The sequence below is a fragment of the Anoplolepis gracilipes genome, chromosome 13 (genome assembly GCF_047496725.1).
Source record: "Anoplolepis gracilipes chromosome 13, ASM4749672v1, whole genome shotgun sequence".
Lineage (NCBI taxonomy): Eukaryota > Metazoa > Arthropoda > Insecta > Hymenoptera > Formicidae > Anoplolepis > Anoplolepis gracilipes.
The window spans coordinates 5,186,774-5,211,245 of record NC_132982.1 but is presented as its reverse complement, the minus strand read 5'-3'; the positions used below and the strand labels follow the sequence as shown (position 1 = coordinate 5,211,245).

Here is a 24,472-nt window from a genome sequence, read left to right as displayed (position 1 = left end):
GAACATAGATATGAAAGTATGTGAATTTTTTGCTTGTTACAATTTTTACTTTTAATCAAATTTGATTTTCCTCTTGTGTATTGTTTATGTAATTTAGCTAATGACATTTGTAAATTACATCACGAATGATTTTTTTTTTTTTAATTTAGTCAATGGATTATATCTTTTCATTTTCTCTTTCGCAAAGGAATAATGCATCTTCATGCTTTAGAGAAAGGTTGAGATAGTGAATGTAATAGAGTGTAAGAATACACTATCGTAACGCGATATAAGTAACGCTAATTTCCTGTCGCGTGTTGCAGAGTAATCAGGTAGATTGAAAGGGAAAAGAATCGTTGACTCTAAAGTTATTTAATCGGATGCTGTCAGTATAACCGGATCTTAAAAGTGAATTATTGCGGCGTAGAGAGCGAGATTAATCGACCAGATATATGTTTTCGCCAGAAAAATAGTGTAATATCGAACAAACGAATAATTAATTATTGCATCTATAATTTACTGCCTGCTTCTCTTCAATCTATATGAAAAGTTAAAAGTCTTCGAAAAATAAAATAAATTAAAAATTTAGGAAAAAAAGAGATATTAATCTTACCGATGAGTTTTTAAAAATATATATGTATTTATATATTTCTCACATATGATACGATTTATATTTTATTTGCAATAATTGAAATATATTTACGTTATTCATTTTTCCGTATTATTTCATATTTTCCTGCAGAAATATATAAATAATAATACATTTTTTGATATATAAGAACTATCAAAGAATTTTCAAGCGTTTACACAAAACGGTTTCTCTTCTTTTTCGCCACAACTAAACGAACGCGTTTACCTCAATTCACCTTATGACCTGGCTTACCCTGGCAACCCGCCGTTGATATCCTCGTCATTACTTATAGCGCTGCTTATGACGCGGACTCTGCGAGCACGTGTAACTTTATGAAAGCGTTTGCAACGACAAACGGCGCGACCAGCTGCATACGTTACATACAGATATGTGCACTACAAATGCATACTCGTTAGAGATGCGCATCGCGCGATTTCGTCATGAGCAACCGGCGCGACCTTTATTTCGTATCTTTTATTTTATTTCACACCTGTTCGGCGACCCAAATTTCGATGAACAAGATTCCCTTGAGATTTCACTTGTCCTGGCGGAATAGAAATGAGAAATTCCCAAGTTTCTCAGCTTTTTTGTTTCCTATCATTTTGTTACTTTGCTACATTTCTCGCCATAAGCTAGCTTCTGTTAAATATTTATTAAAATATAAATACTAAGTGCGAAAGTATCATCGACGACACGTCCTGGTGCTATGTGTTTCTATAATATTTTCTATAATACTTTCTTTTATCCGCGAAAAATTTGTCACGTCACGTTTTTTTATCGCAGCAACATTTTAATGCGACGAGTCATCACATGTTAAGCTTCGGGTTATCTCGCGACTCAAAAAAGTATAGTGGTAGATATTTCTAAAAAAAAAAAAAAAAAAAAAAAAAATATTTCTTCAGACACGCCTTCTTTCCTTCTTGTGGTAACTTTATCGCAACCCTCGGGGGGCCCTTTGCGAAAATACAGCCGCAACCTTGGCGCCTTTTCTTCCCTTCCGGAAGTGGCGCGGTCACGCGACCATCCCGTCTCCGCGACCCATATCTTACGTCCGACAGATAATTCTGCCGGCGTTCTTGGGTTTCCTGTCGACTGCAGACAGGAGAGAGCTAGTTTTTGGAGGACACAATGCTTTTACCACCCTCCTTCACCAAGTGGGAGCAGAAAAGGAGAACCACCCACCCTCGGGGGCGTCGTGTATCGCGACTACGTGCACGGCATCGCGATTCGCCGGACAAAAGGGCGCGCGGTACTCTTTCCTTTTGCGTTTTTATTTCGGTACCGGTGCAGCCGACATGCTTGCGATACGAATTGCTGCTCGGATAGTCGACAACGCCAACCCGTATCGCAGCATTTTGCTCAGAATTCCGACCTACAACGGATTCCGCGGCCTTTCGATCGGAAAGAGATACATTCTTGTGTACTTCTCGCGTATATCAACATACTGTAGCAGCACAATCGAAACGTATATCTTAATACTTTTTTGTCCTTCTATTCTAGACTTTATCATATTCAATACAAAATTGTAATTTTATATTCTTTGTTTTAAAGTATAAAATCAACAAATGTAAAACTTTTCTTCATGAAGCATTATATATTCATTAAATAATATCCTGTACTGACTCGTGTAAAAAAGACGTCAGCGACATCAGATGCTTTTTAATCGATCGTTGTAATTTTATTTTGGCAAAAAAGGATCTCAATCTTCCTTTAATTCTACACTAAAATATCAAGTTTAATCCAATAAGAAAAATATTTGACAAATACAACACTTTTTTTTTTACCTAAATTACACGTGCTTTCTCACGTCAATTACAAATTTGTATCGCTTATCTGGATATTTAGCTTATCTCCAACTCGTTAGATGTCATTAGCGATTCGGACTTGCATGTCACGAGAAGTACATATCAGAAACGTGATCCGCGCTCGTTAACCGGAATTAACGTCGCCGGAAACGGGCGGATTATAGGATACCTGCGTATGTGTGAAAGAAAAATCGCAACTCGGCGTTTCAAGCGTCGCGATATATCAGCATAACAAGCATAATCATATTACCGGAGTTCTTGATTTAGATCGGAATCGTAGATCCGATCTTTGAGAGACCGAGATGAAAGCAATCGATGCAAACTCTGACAAGAGCCAATTAAAAAATGGCCGCATGCGTGAAGAAAATTTTTAATTCACAAGAAATTAAATTCAAATTAAACGATGATAGCCACAAGGCTCATGTTCGTGCTTTTCATTAATGCGGCTCGTATTGTAACGTTCGTTCATGCCAGTCAGCCTATTATCACGCGAATTTATGCTCTTATCGATGCGCGCGGAAAAGCGCACACAGGACGAACGTTCGATTTTGCATAAAGCGGAGCGAAGCTCTCCTACATTGTAAAGTTACGATAATTGACGGTAATTACGCGAGTAATTGAGCGAAAATTTTTCAAAGGCGCAATTTGGCATATTAGGCGTCAATGGATCCATTTAGCTTCCTTTTGAAGGAAATATACCCTACCTCTATCATCAAAAATAAATTATTAATGTGTAACACTTCTGTGTTGACGTTTTATCAAACTTTTATTTTTTTCAACTTTATTTCAAGACACTCGATTTTTACGAAATGCCTTAAGAAAGAATCGTGGACGAGTAATTGACCATGTAATTGTGTGCAGAGAAACTTTGAAGAGACATAATTTTATTACATCAACGAGAAAGTCGTCAAAAATCATGCATCATAACTTACATAACGTAGTGTGAGTGAAGGTTATTTTCCAAGTAATAACGCGAAAGGAATTTTCAGAAAAGGAGCAATCTTATTATATTAGCCCTCGATGAAACTCATTCGTCTTTCTTTGGAGAATGTGCTTTATCGTCAAAAATGAATTATTAATATAAATGATAATATATCTTCCGCCTTATATTTTATGTAAACTTAATTTTGCAATTTTTTCTCAGACTTTCGTTGTTATAGGTATACGCCATTAGCTTTGTAATTTAGATTTCTTTAGGTTGGTACTCCAGTTTTTTTTTATTTCTTACATTCACGATGTGTTTATTTACAGTAATTACTAACGTTATTATGCAAAATTACGTCGTTCTACTAACATTTAATTAAAAGATGACATTTTGGTAAAGTTTAAAATAAATCACTAAATCATCACGAACAAGAGACTAATATATGTAAATTGAATAAATTCGTTATCTCGTGTTGAAAGACGTAATATTGCGAATAATTTTACGACAAGTTTAAAGTCGTACTTTAGTTTTGCTTTAAATAACAATAATAGCGAATTTGTAACAAATAATTAATAGCTTATTATTTTTTACAAAGATTCGATTAAATTTTATTTAGAGCCAACAGTATATTTGCTTTTCGAGCAACGTCTTCGTTGTCTCACAACGATATCAAGAATTAAATTTAATTGAATATAAGAACAATGCACATTCTATATGAATATTGATTTTAAATAATAAACCATTGAGGCTGCATTCTTTACAATTTTACGATAATGTAAGCTCTTTGAATACATTGCACCGCGTCGCAATCACGCACAAAAAATTTGCAAAAGAATGCTATCTCATCGGGATTGTATTCGAGTGTTAATTCCTTCCCATTTAATCTGAATAAATAATCGATAGTTGCGTGACGAGGAGGATCCACGCACATAAAAGGGAGGAGGACGAAAAGTTGGGGCACAATTCACACACATAAAGAGAACTGCATTCTGTGCGCCATTCGTCGACGACGTAATGACGGAATTGTCGACATGTCAAACGCTCTGTCACGAGTCTCTCGTGTTCGTTCGCGTTTCCGCTTTGCATTCACGACGCTGACACGCCGTGTCGTACAGATTAAAATTCCAGTACGAGCTCTCGTCGCGATGACAGAGAGAAAGAGAGACCACACTGATATTGCCGAAAAATGAAAAACCGAATTGCATTAAATAATACGCATGTCAATTAGCTAAGCCAACGCCAAAGCCGGATTTCCGTCGAGTTAATTTTTGACGAATTGTGCAAATGTAACCAAAAAGTGGATCGCATTTTTTTACGAATCATCCAGCAGGATTTATACACTGTAATTACAGGAAAGTTAAAAAAAAGGCAAGAGAGCCAAAAGAGTAGAGCTTATATTTTTTTTTTTAAATATAATGCCGAGAAAACAGAGAGATTTTCTCTATACTATAACAATCGAGGATTAAATAGAATACGGGGATTTTCAATAATGTGACGTTATTATTACACGTTTGTGTATCTCATGCAATGCAATAACGATGCAATAAAGGGCTAATGAAAATCTGTAAGAACGTAAATTCAATTATGTGCATGTGTGTACGTGTTAACGTAGATGCAAAAGTACTATTCGCAGATATTCCATCGGTACTGATCAATTTACGTGCGCAGGAACATTGCGGATAATGTCATTAATACCGAGTAATCAATGAACGCACGTGTTACGTTATAAGCGGGTCATTCTCGGAAGTTTGCATCACGAACACTGCGGACATTGGGTAGCCCAATTTGTGTGACCCGAATAACCCCACACGTATTTATATGTGTACGATCGTCGACATATTCTTATCGGTGGAATTAGCACAACAAAAGATGCATGTCATTTATATGTAAAATATTCGTATAATAAAAAAATGTAAAAAAATATATATATATATGTGTGTGTGTGTATAAAAAGTATGTAATATGAATCAGATGCTATGAATCAGAGATACAAATTGTTCAAAAACAATTTATCATCACACACATCTCCTTTTACATACAGTCGCCTAAAAAATAGTATAGAAACGTACATCTATATATAAGGGAAATTACCATATACAACGAAAACGCATTTTTGACATTTTTTGAAATACAGTTCTCCTAAACTGCGTCCAAACGTTAGTGCACGAAACAGAATAACGCAGCGAAGTCATAAAAATCTTCGAGGTTCGAAATTCGCCCGCTGGCATATTCGTTTTTTTTTGTTTGCAACAAATAATAAGATCTCTCTCTTTTTCTCTTTCCCTCCCTCTTCCTTTTTCTCTCAGCTACATAGTGTAATTCATTGCGTACGACGGCAGACCGCGTATTTTTTTGCCACCGGCTGGTCCAGATAAGCCGAGCGAAGACCATCCGCGTTGGGTGTTTGTCATGTCGCGTGTAACCGTATACGCGAAATGCAGCTCGCGTTTTTCGATTTCGTCGACCATTCGCCTATTGCATCTGTGTGGTTCGTGTTATGCAGCAGCTCGCGATCGTAACGCACGATTTGCAGCCGAAACGCAGGCTGGAAAAAATGCGATTAAAATATAGTTTTAATATGTGTTGATAGAGATAACCGCGCAAAGAAATGCGCAGAGAGAAACATTAAAAATTGATGCAAATACATACGATTATCATCGAAATAACACGTTACGTTCGTTGAATCTCATTTTCACAAAATTATTTATTCCGTAAACTAAATGACAGTAGTAAAATGATCTGAGAAAGAAGACGTGTAATTTTCGTATTACTGGATGTCCATCATTCGTGTATCATTCTTTCTGAGTACGTATTTCCAATGAGTGTAAAAGCAAAAAGCGCAAAAGTTCATTCGCCCTTTATTCGCGGATTCGTTTTTTCAATAGATATATAAAATACTCGCCTGACTCTATCTTTCGCAAAAGCTTCGAAAGTTGCTCAAAGGCACGCGAAAATACAGAAGACGTCAGCCAAACGAAATAGAAACAGACAACTTTAGCAGCGACCAACCATTTCAATTACTCGCTTCTCTTGCTAAACCTGTATCTCGTTGTTATTTTCTTCAATATAAGCCATTATATATCAATCATCTCACCTTGCTTTATTGACGCTCACGTAATATGTAGCATATTGAGAATATATTTTTTTGATTTATTTATTTGAATATTATCGCACAGTTAAATGCAACCTTATATCAAAAATTTATTTTATTTATTTTATTTATTATTTTATTATTTTATTATTATATTAATACTATTTTACACACACACACACACACACACACACACACACACACACACACACACACACACACACACACACACACACACACACACACACACACACACACACACACACACACACACACACACACACACACACACACACACACACACACACACACACACACACACACACACACACACACACACACACACACACACACACACACACACACACACACACACACACACACACACACACACACACACACACACACACACACACACACACACACACACACACACACACACACACACACACACACACACACACACACACACACACACACACACACACACACACACACACACACACACACACACACACACACACACACACACACACACACACACACACACACACACACACACACACACACACACACACATATATATATAGAAAAGATTTTATTCTAGAGAGTTGTTTTTTATAATGATACAGAAATAGTGATAGAATGATATTGCCAAGAATATTTTATGCAGCTGTATTATTAATAAATGTAATGTAATGTAAAGAATTTTGAAAAAAAAAAATTTAAGATTCTCTCTTTAAAAAGTGCGACATCGATTCATTTATCTAAAGTAGTTACACAAAGTTTAGTAAAATCGAAACTTTCTGCAAAAATACGTTATTCTAAGATTCTCATATTCAACTTTACATTTACATGATTATCAGCAAAAATATAAATCGAACGCCGCGACCTTATAAATCGCTAATGATTATTAAAAATATGAATGATTTAAAGTCTAAATTTTAAACTCATAAGATGAACCGTAGCGTGCGATCCTTGATATCGTCCAGAGCGAATTGGGGACACATTTCTCGCAAATTCCGTTGGATATTCCGATCAAAAAATAGGTCACTTTTTTTAAGTAATTTCAACGATGATAACGCCGCCATTCTTTACATTCGGCCAACTGAGCTCACAGTTGAAAATTTTCCGCCCGATTTTGTGGCTTGCGGAGATGGACACGGAATGAAACTCGCAGTTTCATTCCGGTTCACCATCCTGCGCGACCCCTTATCCGCGCTATGACCCGCTGTTGATATCTGGAGCTGGCCGCGCAATTTTGCGAACACCGCGTTTCACAGTCCACATTTACGACGAACATCCGGCATGGTTGCGAAGAATTTATGATAAGGCGTTTTACGCGCGAGATTATCTGAACCGGAATAAGAGACGATATTTTTTGCGCAAACCTTTGTCTACGCATTCCAGGGTCATATTCCTCACCTGGATTCGCATTCGACGAGATCGAAGTTCAATTTATTATCTTTCGTGAAGTTTCATAACGCGAGGACATAGCGAATCGGACCAGCGGTAAGATCGTAAACGTGCGCCATTCCGATCTGAATTGGAAATATATTCGAGGTGTTCCTAAGAACAATTGTTCTTGTGAATTGAAATATATATTTTATATTTTTTAGATATTTCAATATACATGATATATGTGATATACGTGTATACTAAAAGATTTTTAAATTACACAATTGAAACCAAAAGCACTTGATATAAATTAACATTATAAAAGTTAATAATTTTTAAAAGTTTTATTAATTTTATAATTTAAAATCAAAAAAACTATTGCAGAAAATATACTATCAAAATATAATAAAACTGAAATATTTTGCACGCACAATATTACTAATATTTTAATCCAAATCTATTTTTATTTTGCACTATTTTTTTTTTTTGCTTTTTTCATAACTAAAATGAAACAATGTAATACCAAAAATCCCATGTCTTCAGTTTTAGTAGAGCAAATATAAATATAAATATTATATATACACATACATGTACATATGTATGAGTTTTTCTTTTATCTTTATAAATTTATGTTTTAAATAAATGGAATCATTATTTTGAGGAAACAACAAAATATTTCAGTTTAATTCTGAATTTGTGCAGATGAAATCCCGTTTACATCGGAAAGTTAAAATTACAGTATGAAAATGCGTGATGTATGTTTCATATGTCACGAATTATGCATCGAGTTTCCGCAAAATCAATGCGATTGTAAGCGAAAATGAGTTAGTACCGTGTCTCGTATTCTCTCTCTCTCTCTCTCCCTCCCTCCCTCCCTCCCTCTCTCTTTCTATTTCTCTTTCAGACCGAGTTGTTCGCAGATTTCATGATACTATTATTCGTGTGATTATTGTGCATGCGTCATTATCTGGTTCACTGGAAATTTTCGATGTTCGGCACCATAATTACTAGAATATGACGGATATGATACGTCGAGCCTGTATATTATCTAATGTGATTTACACATTGTTGCTAATCACTTCGCCATGTTTATTCATCATCCAAGTTCCCATAATTCAGCAAAATCGTGTAACAAAGTCGTTATCACACACAAAGCGAGTTATTTAAGAAAATCGGCTTTCTTATGCACGAATTTCTTTTACGTAAAATATTATTTTTTAATTTTTTACTTAGCATTTTATTTATTTAAATTGGCAAGCAAAAAGACGAAGATAACGATCAGTTTTTCACGCGAGAATTCGCATTTGCGCATCTGTAATATGTTACGGAATAAATTCAACTTGGTCGTAGTATATCGCCATTATTATTGTTCCGCATTGCCGTGACGCCTTTGGGAGACTATCTACCGTTCAAATATGTATATATTCTAATGCATGCGCAATTGGGTACACGCACACACTTGGCAAGAACTTTGAGTGCCATCTCTTTCCACCCTCGACCTCGTTAGCTACTACTAAACCCCCGATGCTGTCCTCTTTTCCGTTTCTTTCAAACTTTTGACCAGTATCTACTCTTGAAACAACATTTCGTAGCCTTTTTGTATATCTTTGAACGTCCGAACTTTTCTTGGGGTCTTGATATTATTTCAGCAAGTTATAGTCGTTTATTTTAATTCCAATTTTCATTCTCTGTAAATTTTGAGATATTTTTTAAATAAAAACGAGATTACTAAATTCTTTATTTTTTTTTTTTTTTTTTTTTGTGCATTTTGCTTATCAGAGTTTATTATGATGAAAATACTTATATTGTTCTATATATCACAGGAAAATTCTCCTTTCTTTTCGTTATTTTTGGATAAACTTTGCACGAAGATTTGAAATTTTGCACGCGAAACTTTCGAAAAGTTGGTTAGAGGCAAACTACTTTTCAATATTAGACTCGAACTGTTCTCAATAGCAGAACTAGGCTTTTTTTTATCTTTTTTTCAAATAAAAATTTTAAAATCCATCTAGATATTCGTAAATTTGGAAATATTTCAACTTACTAATATAATATTTATTTATCCCGAAACAAATATGCTCAGATAAAATTCTACGATAAAAATACGTGAAGATAAATTTGATGAAAAATTCATTCATCAAACGTCAAATTTCTCTAGACAACACAGACGAGAGAAAGAGAACTGGTCTCGAAACTCATGAGAAAAACGGATTTGTTCCCTTCTTTCTGTACAGTGTGAAGCTTCCATCGCACAAATCCGCCAATATAGCCTGGGCGTTTACCACACTTGCTGCGACAACTTTCGATTTCCTACATCGTAGGGAAGAAAACTCCTCAAGATATTCAGGAACGGGACTTTGGAAGACCCATTCGCAAATGATCGATCTCGTAAAATGACCGAACTCTCTCTCTCTCTCTCTCTCTCTCTCACGTACGAATCGAGGTATCACGTTTGACCCACGTTCTGTAAGGTTCCTATAAGGCCTCGTATAAGGGATACAATAAAATTTCTGGTACTAGAAAAGGAACCCTTGATCCCAGCGCACGTTCGCGTACGTGCACGTATGTGCAATATTAAACACTGTGAAAATAAATGATACAAAATATTGAGATAGTTATAAGGAATATATATTTAAAAAATTTAGACGAAAAATAAATTATTTGTAAGGTTTATTTGAATTTACGATTTATTTTATTAATTAAATTAATGGAATTCTCTCTCTTTCCCTCTCTCTGTTTCATATGAGTAATTTATCCCGTTTTTGCTCTAAACTCTCAAAAAATAATTTAAAGAATATAAATTAAGATTGTTAAAAATAATACATATAAAAAAAACTTATATAAATTATATTTATATGACAGTTTAATTTATATAAAGTTGTAAGTACTTTGAAAATTTTCGAGCTTAAAATTCTAAAAGCTCCAAGTGTTAATTCTGATGCACGAAGTTAATGGCAAAATTAAAGTCGCGAACTTTAATAACATGATGCAACATATCATGAGCTCTAAAACAAGACTTCTTTCTTTTCTTTTTAGGAGAACGATACAATACGTTTTCGAGTGACTCTGGAAGATGAAGTACCCGCGGGACAGCAACCGAACATCGTTGGGGTGGACGCGTACGTGATCGTGCTGGACGAGAACGACAATCCGCCGCACTTTTTGGGTGTGCCATACGAAGCGGTCGCCGAGGAGGATACCCCGGTCGGCTCCACCATACTACCGGGGATTAGAGTCGTGGATCCTGACCTACTGGGCGATATTATAGATCTAACGTGCGTCCCGCAACCCCAGGTGAGTCATTAATACGTGTTAGAGCAGGCGGTAATGTTCCGCGAAGGATATTTTTACATGTCCGCCCGAATTTCTTGTCACTCTCCCTCTCCTTCCCTCTGCCACTGAAGTTTCCGTTGGAGAAAAATTTCAGTCGACGTACGCGTCACCGCTCCCTTTTCTCGTCCATTGTCTAATCCATTATTGACGGTGTTATCCGAAAAACAACAGTATTTGTTCTTGGTATTTTTACGAAATAGCGCGCTCGACAAGAAACGAAAGGTGCTTTCTTGCCTCTCTTCTTCCTTTCTTGTCGGTGATGAAATAAAGACATAATAGGATCTGACATTCCCTTCGTGAATTCATATAACAGTTTTTCTGCTAATGCGCGAGTTTCTTTTTATTTTCGAAAATCATTATTTTATGACATAACTTTCTTTGAGCGATTTCTTTTAATTTATTTATCCGATTGGAGAGTTTCTGTTCTATCGATTAAATTATATTCTGTCACAAAGTACCCCAGTTTTATCGATAATAGATGAAAGAGGATTATCGAGATATACGAGATATTATACGAGAAATTGCTGTAAATCAATATATGCAAGAAAGAAAAGCGAGAAAAAAGGAATGTTCGAATTTGCCTCTATTACTTCATCCGATGTCGCATCTAACGCGGTAAAATAAAAATACGGGTAATAAGTAAATTGCAAAAAGAACCAACTACTGCTTTTTTCCGTTCAAGAGGTTTATTAAGAAGTCGTCTCCTTTACGACGCGATGCAGGATCAGGATCGCTGTGTTGTTGCACACCGGCGCGCAACGTCCTTCGTTAGGATGCAGTTGTACGGATAAAAGATATACAAGCACGCTGGTATTTCACGTAAATGAAGAGAACAGCTCGCCTCGGATGAAGTATTCTCCCCTTGTCCGCGAGACGAGACGGGATATCGGCACCGTTACCGGGACGCTTTGTAATTCGTAGTTTTCCATTAAGTTATCTCTGCGCTTCTGTCCTGTGATAAACCCAGAGAGAAAGAGAGAGAGAGAGAGAGAGAGAGAGAGAGAGAGAGAGAGGGAAGGAAGGATAAAGAGAGGGATAGAACCTGGAGGCCCCGGGCTCGCTTCTCTTCGCTTTGCCTAGCCTCGCAATGTCGAGCAGCACGCCCGAGGGAGCCGAAGTCTCGTCGACGGTTGGTGGCAGACAGCCACCGCTAGGTTCTCGGACTTTCGCAATCATCGCTATGGAGGCCGATGTTAACCCCCGCGGAAAACACCTGGCCTGTTTCGCACGAACGAGCGGATCTCGTAGCGCATAGCAAAGCATAATTCGCAAATTTAATCGTTCTGCGCAAGCGGAAATTTTATTAACGCTGTTGCGTAGGAAAATTTCAATTCAGTATACTTTCTCGTAATCGGCGTTACATGTTATATTTTACAACTTTATAAACTTTTCTTTCAGTATAGTGTCTTACGCAATTAGAGATGTAGATATTTATATTTATTATTTCAGGATATATTACTTCTATAAGCATAATATAAATAGTGTTAAAAAGTATTACAGTATTAGAATAGAAAATTTTCCCCCCAAAATAAATCAAAAATAAAAACATTGAAAACACTGTTATTTTATATATTTTTCTATTTATATATAAAATATATAAATAGAAAAAATATAAAATAACAATGTTTTTCATGATTTCTATTTATATTTATAGTTTATATTATTTTTATTTTTATTATTTATAACAATATTAGAATCACGCATATACTTAAGTAAAAGGGAAGATACGCGAACGATGTTTGGCGATGACTTTAAATTTCAAGTTCGGCGATCCGAGAAAGAGGGAGCAGATATTTTAATAAATTGTTATTTTTCAAGAGTACAGATTCAAGCGTACATTCACAAAAATGTAACTTTTTTATATATTTTATTTATGGAACAGATTCTATTCGCGCGAATGTCTGATGGAATGGTGCCTCGTAATAAGTTCTTATTTCGTTGCAGAGCGCAACGGGAGTCCATAAAATTTACGTCTCACGCCCGAAAATCGTATTTACGGAAACTTGTAACGTGGAGAAGTGCCGTTGAAAACTGCTTTCTGCTCGGGATCCGATCGATATAGCGCGCAATCGGTTATGCGATGCGCGCCGTTCGTTTCGTATCGGCAAAAGGGCACGGAGGAACGCCCCGAGAATTCGGTCGACGGGAAAAACGGCGCAATGTATATCGCCCTTTTTTCCCCGCAAAAAAAAAAAAAAAAGGATCCGATTCGTATATCATCTCGCGAGCCATTAAAATTATCTACCTGCAGCCTTCTGATCTCTTTCTCTCTCTCTCTCTTTCCGCTCGCTCTTTCACCCCCTTTCCGTGAAAGACGGGATATTAGTACGTACAACGCACCACTTCCCCTTCCCTATCCTCTCTCCCTACGTCATATCCGCTCGATAAATTTCGCTCGGGGCCGTTAGGCGCGACCAATAAAACCGTAAAACCTTTTAACTAATGGCCCGACGGCTTTACGGCGGCACACTTTAATGCCCCGTTTTCGTTATACGCGCGAACAACGCGATTGCTCAGTCATTAAATATAACTAATATTTACAGTGTTTGGGTTACATCGGAGTGTGAATCAACAACGAAATTTTCCATTAACGATTCGCGGTTTTTCAAATTCGCGGTAATACAGTAATTAGATATTTAGAAAACAAATAACAAATTTGCTACAAATCCATTGTAAATTAAAGAGATACATCTATCAGTACAAAATGTTTTTTATCTGAACATGAATTGTATCGGATATATTGAAAATCAATACATTACGTATAATGAGAATTATAGATACATCTTTTTTTCATAATTGTGCAATAATCTTTTTAATTATAGTTATATTTATAATTTCTTTTTGTATGTGTTTTCAGGTCGGAATCTAATATATTTTCGTTTATAAATATCGTTAATAAATATCTTAACAGTTATCAAATTCTTTGAATAATTCTACTCGATAAAATAAGATTTCGTGATTTAATAAGTCTTCAGGCAATGTTATATAAATGTTTGATTAAAATATATATAAAGAAAAGTTACTGCAGTTACTAAAGTTGTAATCAACTGATCGTAACTTTTAGATGGATTATAACTGAACGACAAATCGATTGATTTAAAACTAGACGTTTATTAATGAACGCTTACCAAAGTGTCAATGTCCTACTCTACGAGCGCCACTAGAATCGTCTCGTTTGTAAATGTAAAGTAACGCTGTCGTTTCTGCCAAACTGCCATTTTAATGATCGACTTTTATTGCAGTTCCTGGACGCGTGCGAGAAGTTTGGCATTGTCAACGTGGAGAAAAGCCAGAATACATATGTGGGCGCCCTGGTGCTGCGTCAGCCTCTCGACTATCGGGAGAGACCTTTCTACCAGCTGCTTTTGCGAGCGAGCGTGAGTATCAGCAACGAGAGGGAGGATTCGCGGGAATCAATATTAATTATGCGCGGCAACGCACGAGAGAAGCTTCTTCCGAATAAGGCGTGCCGAATAAAGCTGGCTGCGTGATATATATATATATATATATATATATATATATATATATATATATATGTATGTATATATAAAACGTCATCTTTTCCCGTCAACGTAAGATCAAGTATTTTTACACGAGTTTTAAATACGACAACTCGGTTCTATAATTGTTAAGTTTTGTATTGCTCCATTTAAGATCTATATAAGAATATTTGACGTAACGATGACGTTACGTATAACGTTTAACCAGCTTTAATCTATTCGTAATGAGATGCTGCGTAAACCGTAATGCTGTGAGATTGCGCCTGAATTCCAGATACACGGTCGAATTTGCGTGTTAACGAGAACGAGGATGCGACGTCGGATAGATTCGTCGTGTATCTCGGTCGGGCTTATTAAGCGTCGATCATCTGTTCAATGGTGAAATGAGCAATTCTCACGGTAGCGTTAAACGATCATCGAATGTTTTACGATATAGATATAGTTATATACTTGTAATGACAATTAAGAAATATTTTATCGCATTCCAATTAACAAATTTTATCCGTTGATATATACTTGATTTTATCTGAATTTTCTTTGAATACATTTTAGCTAGCAATTTAACCAAAGCGCGATTTTGGTTTCGGAGAGAAGGCTTCATATTATTGAAAATGAATGCGAGCACGAGGAACACTATCGAATTTACGTGACTTCAAAGGGCTACAGATGAAAGGCAGATGGTACGGCATCGGTGGAAATCGGAAACCTTAGTTATCTCGGTTGCCCTTTGATTCTGCCGTCGACGTCGTGTATCGCGTTCCGATACACGACGTTGACGTTTAAAATACACGGAGACGTGCATGGAAAAGTTTAAGCTCGCGTAACCGGTGTTGATGGAAAAAAAAAAAGCAAACTGTGATTTACTATGCATTTTCGTAGAGCAAATCTCACGCGTGATAAAGCGGTAAACATTGAACTTATTTAGGACTTACATAGCGAACGTGCTCGTATGATCGATGCAGTTTTCTCCGCCGTACATCGATTTCGCGTTATTTTCCTTTCTCCGCAATTTATCTGAGAAATATAGCGCGAAATTGAAGAAAAACAATAAATATTTGTCTGTACTGTAGCGCGTTTGTGCAACCTAATGGCACGTTTTCTCATCGCGCATTTAGCATTAAAATGCGATCTGATCCGTGTTTCTCTTATTGACGTTGTACACAATCTTTATATTAGACCAATGGAAATAATAAGAAAGTAAATTTTTGCGATCTCGACGAGTACAGATAAGTTTTCACATTTATATATATATATATATATATATATATATATATATATATATATATTTGAATTTAACAGAGCTATAAATATACGAAAGAGAATACTCTCATCTGGTATGAAATATGAATAATATAATCTTGAAAGTAGAAACTTTTCCAGTCACATTTACCACACGGTAAGCGACAGTCCGGAATTTAAATCAGAATTCGAAGATTAATCAGATAATTTTAGAAACGTGTAAAAACGAATCGCGAAAAATTTAGACTTTTCTCTCGGATAAGCGAGGAGAGATTAATTAATCAATGTCGCGCGCGCGCGCGCGCGCACTCTATTGCGAGACGTCATCTTCGTCGCGTATTCGCGTGTGTGTGCGAGAGATCACGTATAAAGAGATAATTGCAGTCACTTGCGACACGTCGCGCGACGACGAAAGCTCTTTATATGTGAGCGCGCGGGCGCAGATTGATTTTAATTACGCGTTCTCGCTCCGGAAGCGACTAAAGTATCGTCCTCTTGTAAGGGAAAAATGGCTTCGCGCGCGACAGCAGACGTCATTATAACGACGACGTGAGAAAAAAAACGCGCGAAGCAGACACATATTAATACGACTGAAAGTTTTTCTCCCATTATGAGATAAATCGTCGGAATGAGAGACCGATTAACTTTTTATATAACTTCTTTTATTTGAGAGGAAGTCTATATTTTTCGTGATTCTTAATCATCACTGAAAATAAGCTTACCTCGTTTCACTCTCGGAATGAATAAATTCCGCATTCTTTTCTCTGTCTCGCTGGCTTATGTAATGGACAGATGAAGCCTCGAAAAATTATCACGAGTTGTCAGGCGAGAATATACTTTGGCAAAATATACGTGCACCAACTAAAACTTTGAATCAAATTTTTACGATCTCCTGAGAAACGCGTGTAACGCGGGAAACGTAAACCAAACTAAAGTGAGTTGCAAATTCCAGGGCTGTCTTCCCTCTTCCCGATATTAGGGAAATATAATTTGCCAGGGTTGCTAACTTTTACGGATTAAATTTCCGAGAAATGGCGCGAAGTTTGAAAATACAATTTTTTCCAGTGTGTTGTTATATTAATTTCTTCTAGTGAGGATTTTATATTTTCGAGAGTTTGAAGATATTCCCGGTGAATCTGTAATAAAGTAAAAGTGTTTTACAAATATACGACATGTATTTTTATTTATTATTAATAAATATCTCATTAGAAGTTGATTAAAAATACTCATGCTAAAAATCGCGCAAAAAGATGATCATGCATCTGCGAGTCAAAGAAATATAATCAAGAGTCGAGAATACAAAGCGGACTTTGTAAAAGCTAACTAGCTTGTATTCGATCCCCCGAGAAGATTCGACTGAACGTGCGAATTTTGTCCACAGGACGGCCTGAACAATGGAACCACCGGCGTGGAGATCAAGGTAGCGGATATTCAGAACAGTCCACCAGAATTTCTGGATTCGTTAACAGGTGTAGTACGCGAGGACGATCCCATCGGGACCCTTGTGATGACCGTAAAAGCTCGAGACGGCGATAGGGGTATGCCGCGGAAAATGATCTACGAATTGGTCACTAGTGAGTCTAATCTCTTCTTTCTTCCACGTAATATAAGAGATTGTAATCCCATTTAGATTAAATTCAAACTCTGATTTTATTTTTGTTTATATTATGTAAACATATTGTTATTAAAAATAATAACAATGCCTCAAAATATATTAATAACATATTAATAATTATATAATTTTAATATTATTAATATTAATAAATATATTAATAATTTATAAATTCAAAATACTCCACATAAATTTTAAATAATAAAAAGATTTGCCGATGAAAAATTATAAATACGAGAAATTACGTAAATTTCGTCTCTGATATATAAATAAGCTTTTATACATCACAATTTCAATATCTTTGTTTGCAGATCCGTTCGATTATTTTCTGCTGGATGATGACACGGGGGAGCTGAGGACGGCGAAGCCACTAGACCGGGAGGCGTTGGAGAACTCCACGGGCGTGCTCACACTGATCGTAAAGGCTCGGGAACTGATCGACGGTATGCCTGGCAACGACAAATTGACGGTATCGACGGCCGAGGCGACCGTGACGATTAAGGACGTCAATGACGAGCCACCCACGTTTAATAGGCGCGAGTACAACATCGAGATTCCGGAAAATGTGCCAGACGGTACACCACTGCCACATCTGGACATGACGGTGAAAGATCCGGATGTGGTGAGTAAACGTCGATTTATCCCATTAGCTGTCGTGTGTCACCTGATGCACTCTCTACGATCGTCTAGTCGAGCGAAATGGGACTGTGATTGCTGCTGTATCCGTTCGTCAACGTGGTTCGTCGACGATTCGATGCAAATGCATTAGTTATTGCCGTGTCGAAAAATCAAGAGAAAAACCCGATACACGGTAAACGCTTGTTAACGGGACATTCATATTAATGTATTCGAGCTTCTGTGTAAAGCTCGACGTATATACTCCGCAACAATGGCGATGCACGGAAAGGCAGTGCGCGCGTGCATTTAATTCGGTCCGCTTATTAAATTAATGCCACGCTTTAATGGTAGCGTAAATGGAAAACGTCAAGTATAAATAATTCATAATATATTATAAAGCTTCGATAAAATTCAAATTATCATTACTCATTGCAGTTCGTCGTATCGATCGCTGGTCGGTATAAACGTTACCACGTTCTCATTATTTACGCGCGCACCCGTCTCATTTTGCTCTTCTGGTTGAGAGATATTCTATCTCGCTCGCGGCAGAGAATAAAATCACTTTTCCACTTTAAGGGCTTAAACTCTGTATTCTCCCTGCGTCTGGAAGATATAACGGGTGCGTTTACCGTGGAGCCAGTGTTGGCGACTGGCAGCACGTCTGTGAACATTCGCGTTACGAATGGCTCGCTTGACTATGAAAATCCTAATCAACGAAAATTTATTATTTTGGTAAGTCAAAACTTTGGTAAGTGGAAACAGTTTTATCTTTTCCCACTTACTTAGATACTTCTTCTAACTGCATCTAGTAGTTGAATGGAATTATTATTTTTTCCAAAAGAAAAAATAATTTTATACAGAAAAAATTGAATATAATAAATATAAACTAACTCGATTAAAATTTTATTAATAATTTTATTTTTAATCATTTGATAAAACACTTATGTATATGTAATCATTATAATTCTCTTTCTATTATTATTTTTCTCTCTTTTTCTTTTTATACTTATTATATTTATTTGATAACTAAATAAACAAGTTCATAAGAAATATGAATCCGTTTCTCCAACTATGTGAAAAATAAACAGGTACACTGCGACAATTATGGTTTTCAGGTCGTCGCCGAGGAAATTCACACGAAGCCGAAGCTTTCATCTACGGCAACAGTAACGATTTCCATCACGGATGCAAACGATAACGCGCCTTCCTTTAGCAACCCGACATATACGGCTATAGTGTCCGAGACGGCGACCCCGGGGAGCCCAATTATAACGATCACAGCGAAGGATCGTGATAGCGGGCGGTAAGGGCTCATTAAATCCCGCGCTTTGTTCTATGAGACTTCAAAGTGACTTCCTTGCCTCATTCACACGACACGATTCTGTATTTCGCAGCTTTGGTACCGCTGGCATAGTCTACCAATTACTCGGCCAAGGCGCAGAACACTTTGCAATCGACAAGAAGACTGGTACCATCACTGTTGCCCCTTGCCCGACGCCTGGGACATCACCGTGTTTAGATTACGAACAACAGACGGAATATTTCCTCACCTACAAGGTAATTCCATAGCATAATAATAGTATAGCCATAATTAATATTAATATTAATATTATACTATATTAATATTAATTAATATAACATATAATTTTAATACTAAAAACTAGAGAGTAATATTGATACATAATTGTACAATTGGCTTGAAAGTTTTTATGTATTATTATTTAAAAAACAAAATTTTGTTCTCAATTCATATCTTTCCTAATAGCGATTAAACAAATCCTTTTCTTTCATCAGGCGACAGACGACAATGGCGAGGGACAGACGACGAGCGTTTCATTACGTATCAGCCTGATAGACGCTAACGACAGCCCGCCGCGTTTCTTGCAGGATAAATATCGCGCGGTGGTAGACGAGGGTGCCGAGAAATTTGAGCCCGAGCTGAAGGTACAAGCGCGCGACAAAGATAAGACGTCCAAAATCACGTATGCCCTGGTGGGCGGTAATGAACTCGGATTGTTCGCCGTCGATCCGGATACTGGTGAGGTCACTGTCAAGAGTCCGGTCGATATGACCAACGCCACCCATGATTGGATCGCTCTGACGATACAGGCGAGCGACGGTATATTTGTCGATTCCGCTTTCGTCAACATCACCGTGCGCGACGTTAACAACAACGCGCCCGTGTTTCCACACGATATATATACGGCTAGTATCGCGGAGATATCGCCGATAGGTGAGTATTCGGATTACGTTTAACAATTGCGCGCAATCTCGCGAATAGTAACCCAGAATATGGCGAAATAGAGAACATCTATTTTGTACCATGTTCACTAGAAACGTCCATTATAGGAATTTACGTTCTGTCGCGAAGCATCGTTCTATTACTGTTACCAAATTATAATTAACAATTAATTATATTATTTAATTTATTATGTAATTAATTATATTTGATTTTGACAGGAACTGTCGTACAGGAGGTAACTGCGACAGACGCCGACAGTGGAGTTAATGCAGAGTTAGTCTACAGAATACAAAAAGGAGCTTTCGACGATTTCGCTATCAATGAGACCAGTGGCGTCGTCACGGTGTCCCGAAAGTTGGACTATGACGAGAAAAATACATATCACGTCGAAGTCATAGCATTCGATAAAGGTAAAATTATTGTCACGTCTCCGGATGATAAACAAAATTAAAGGACAATTATAACATTAATTAATATAATTGCGAGAGCAATTTTTTTTTAAATTTGTAATTGTTATGTTTGCTTTATAAAAAAAAGATTAAATAAAATTTAGTATTTTGGGAAGAATAGCTTAACATTTCGTTAAAAGTGTTACACAATTTATTTCGTTACATGACACAGTTATTTTTTATTTCAGGAACACCAAGTCTAACCGGAACGACGACGTTGATGATTGAGGTAGAAAACAGCAACGACAAGGCTCCGTATTTCACGCCCGAAACGCAACGAGCCGAAGTTACAGAGGACACACCAATCGGCACCGTTTTCACAACATTGAAAGCCACCGATCCGGACAGCACGAATCTCGAAGCTTTGAACTTCGCCATTTCCGAGCCAATCACCGCTATTGACAGAAACGGCCAGCGCGTCAACGACAGCAAGTCTTTCAGGGTACCAGAAATATACCAGAGATATTTTTGTTTTATCTTTTGATTTGAAAGGCTTTCAATCCACGTAATAAGTTTATTGCACATAAAAATAAAAAATTATTCTCGAATGTTGTAAAAAATACTTACTATACAATTAATCTTATATACAAGAACAGATACGCTTTTTTTGCATAAGTTTTTAATTAAACTCTTATAAATTTTTCAGTTCGTAGATGAATAATTTATTTCATATATTATTATTAAATTATATATAAATTTTTTTATAATTAAAAATATTTCTTTATTTATTTGTTTTTTAAATATTTTTATTCGCTCTCGTAGGACTTCTTTGCAGTCGATCGTGCTACCGGACAAGTTTCCGTCGTTCGCAGCTTGGATCGTGACATAGCAGCCACAGTAAGCGTTACGATTGTTGTGAGCGATACTACGGCTCCTACATTACAGCAAGGACGAGGTAAATAAAATATGTTCAAGAAAAGAAGAATGCGAAATAATCTTTGTATTCTTGGCATGGTGTACATCTTTCAACAGGCAAACTGGTAGTAACTATCATTGACGTGAACCACATGGCACCGGAATTCTTGAAACCGTGGAGCCGAGAAAATCCCCGTTATTTGATAGAGATGCAAGAGGAGCAACCCACCGGCGCTGTCGTGGGAGCTTTCACGGCGACGGACGCTGATAGTAACATAGCGGGATATGCCATCGATCCGCCAAGCCCTTACTTCAATATTGATAATATTACCGGTAAGTTGCTCACATCTAAAATCCCGTGTCAATCTCACGTAAACCTGTTCCGCGAAAGGCATTTTCGTCGAAAATCAATTTACAACGGTTTGACATATTATTAAGATAGCGTTTCACTCTCGTGACATATCAAAGGAATCTTGTGAAAGCTCTCGATGGAATTTTCAATATATCGATTTACGTGATATTCTTGACTTCCTCTTGATATAGAAAAATAAATAATTCATAAGCTAACGATTTTTGTTGTCATCATCAAGAGACAACGCGACGACTTCGTCAGATATTTAATCATTCATTCTTGAAATACATAACTACAGAAATACATTCCAAGCAATATTCCAAGCATTGTGTTGCCTTTATTTACAGGGATTGTAAGAACTAGTCAAGTAATCGATTACGAAGAAACGAAACAATTGGAATTCACGGTAGTCGCTTACGATTCTGGAGTGCCTCAACTTTCCACGACCGCAAAAGTTATCGTTACTGTCATCAATGTGAACGATCAAGATCCAAAATTCGAAAAGGAATTATACAATGTATCAGTGAAAGAGAATTCTCCACCTGGTACTCGTGTTACCGTCGTGAAAGCTACGGATGGCGACGAAGGACCCTTTGGTGATGTCACCTACAGTCTAATTGGCGATCATGCCGCAGATTTTAACATTGGTAAATTCAAGCAGAATCAATTGATTATACTGTGTGCGATAGTATAAGAACTTTAACATTAAATTAAAGTTTGTGTTAACTGGTATATTTATACAAATTTATGTAATTATTAGGGCATGAAACTGGAGAGATTACCGTGGGTGGTGCCACAGTTCTCGATAGAGAGATGACGCCGGAAATCACCATAACGGTGATGGCCAATGACGGCGCTCATGTCAATGCTCGACGAAGCACCACCGTACCGGTAGTTGTGAAATTAATTGACGAAAATGATAACAGACCGATATTTTCGCAACACAGTTACAGAGCATCCGTCGCGGAAAATTTGTCCGTTAATCCGCCGGCACCTATTCTGCAGGTATTAAATGAAATCTAATAATATCCAAAATAGCATTAAACATGTCTTGAAATCTATTGTCTAAAATAGCATTAAGCATTCTTAAGTAATTCTATATAAAGTGATATTATAATATCAGTTTATAAACTAATAATGTCTTTTTTTTCAACTACAGTGAAATTTTTTAATGTAGTAAAAAGTTTGATAAATACAAAATTTGATTTATATAAAACGTAACTACAATCTCTCCGTAAAGAAAATTTCAATGGATCAAATCTCCTTTTCAATTTTTAACTTTAAACATTTTTCAAAAATGTTACAAGATTTCTAATGTTTGAAATTTTAAAAGTTTTTGGAAATATATGTTAAAATTACGTAATCACATCGCTTCTTAAGGTACGAGCTGTAGATCAAGACGAAGGAACGAACGGCGAAGTCTGGTATACAATCATCAATGGGAACGAAAACGAATCATTTTCGTTAAACCGCGAAACTGGCATTCTGTATCCCGCAGCTGCTCTTCTTGGCAGAGCCGGCTCTTATAGGATCGAAGTCGAAGCGCGTGATGGCGCCGGAAATGGTCCACATTCGGACAGATGTTATGTAGACATACGAGTTACTCCAGTGAATCAGCATAAACCGCAATTCGTGATGCCAGAATTGACGAATGCGACCGTGGAAGTACCGGAGGTATGTTTGAAAAAGTAACCTTTTTTTTATCAGCATAAAATAAAGTTTATGAATTTTAATTAAATTAAAACTAAAATATAAAAAATACACCCAAAATATATAAATAAAAATAATTCTATAAATTAAGAATACACTACAAAAAATGATATTTCAATTTTCAGAACGCAGGTGTTCCGAATTATTTAATATTGACTGTAAAAGCGATCGACAGAGATCCTGGCGAGAACGGCCGCGTCAGCTATCATTTGAAAGTCGGCAATAGAAACGTTCAGGAAACCGAAGAATTCTCTATAGACCAAGAAACTGGCGAACTTCGATCCAAGATCATCCTCGATCGTGAAATTAAGAGCAAATTTGAAGTAAATAACGTTAAACTATTTCTCCTGAACAGATTGGAATTCTATATAACATTTTTTCCAGCTTGTTCTTGTGGCGGCTGATCATGGCAGTCCTACAGCTTATGAGACATTGCGGCTATTAACAGTTCAATTAGTCGATACGAACGATAACGTGCCACAATTTTACGAGGAGTATAATTTTCATGTATCAGAAAATCGACCGAAAGATTATTTTATCGGCAAAGTAACAGCGGAAGATAAAGACGAAGGCAGACATGCTAAGGTCTATTATTATATAGAAGCAGGTAAATATGCAAATGCGATATCGTCATATATATACAAAATGTTTAAAAGGTAATATTCTTATAGATGTGTTTGATAAAGGATAATTTTAAATTATATATATAGAAAACTTTAACTGTCTTTCATAA

The 24,472-nt window shown here is 36.7% G+C and overlaps 1 protein-coding gene and 1 long non-coding RNA gene across 4 annotated transcripts in view; one reads left to right on the top strand and one right to left on the bottom strand.

Annotated features, from left to right (window-relative positions):
- The window catches only part of LOC140672444 (uncharacterized), a 78,408-nt gene extending 61,556 nt beyond the window's left edge, over positions 1-16,852 (bottom strand). Inside the window, exon 1 of the long non-coding RNA XR_012047896.1 lies at positions 16,624-16,852. This is a non-coding gene — a long non-coding RNA (uncharacterized lncRNA). The remainder of the gene's footprint in view (positions 1-16,623) is intronic.
- Positions 1-24,472, top strand: part of Cad87a (cadherin 87A) — a 181,390-nt gene that overhangs the window by 153,695 nt on the left and 3,223 nt on the right. For all 3 annotated transcript variants that reach the window (XM_072904606.1, XM_072904607.1, XM_072904608.1), the window contains exons 6-22: positions 10,866-11,123; positions 14,405-14,539; positions 17,283-17,475; positions 17,825-18,135; positions 18,708-18,863; positions 19,247-19,434; positions 19,526-19,688; positions 19,926-20,364; positions 20,592-20,783; positions 21,011-21,264; positions 21,585-21,717; positions 21,795-22,010; positions 22,377-22,676; positions 22,790-23,034; positions 23,410-23,703; positions 23,865-24,062; positions 24,124-24,346. In XM_072904606.1, coding sequence (XP_072760707.1) covers positions 10,866-11,123; positions 14,405-14,539; positions 17,283-17,475; positions 17,825-18,135; positions 18,708-18,863; positions 19,247-19,434; positions 19,526-19,688; positions 19,926-20,364; positions 20,592-20,783; positions 21,011-21,264; positions 21,585-21,717; positions 21,795-22,010; positions 22,377-22,676; positions 22,790-23,034; positions 23,410-23,703; positions 23,865-24,062; positions 24,124-24,346 — 3,898 coding nt within the window. The remainder of the gene's footprint in view (positions 1-10,865; positions 11,124-14,404; positions 14,540-17,282; positions 17,476-17,824; positions 18,136-18,707; positions 18,864-19,246; positions 19,435-19,525; positions 19,689-19,925; positions 20,365-20,591; positions 20,784-21,010; positions 21,265-21,584; positions 21,718-21,794; positions 22,011-22,376; positions 22,677-22,789; positions 23,035-23,409; positions 23,704-23,864; positions 24,063-24,123; positions 24,347-24,472) is intronic.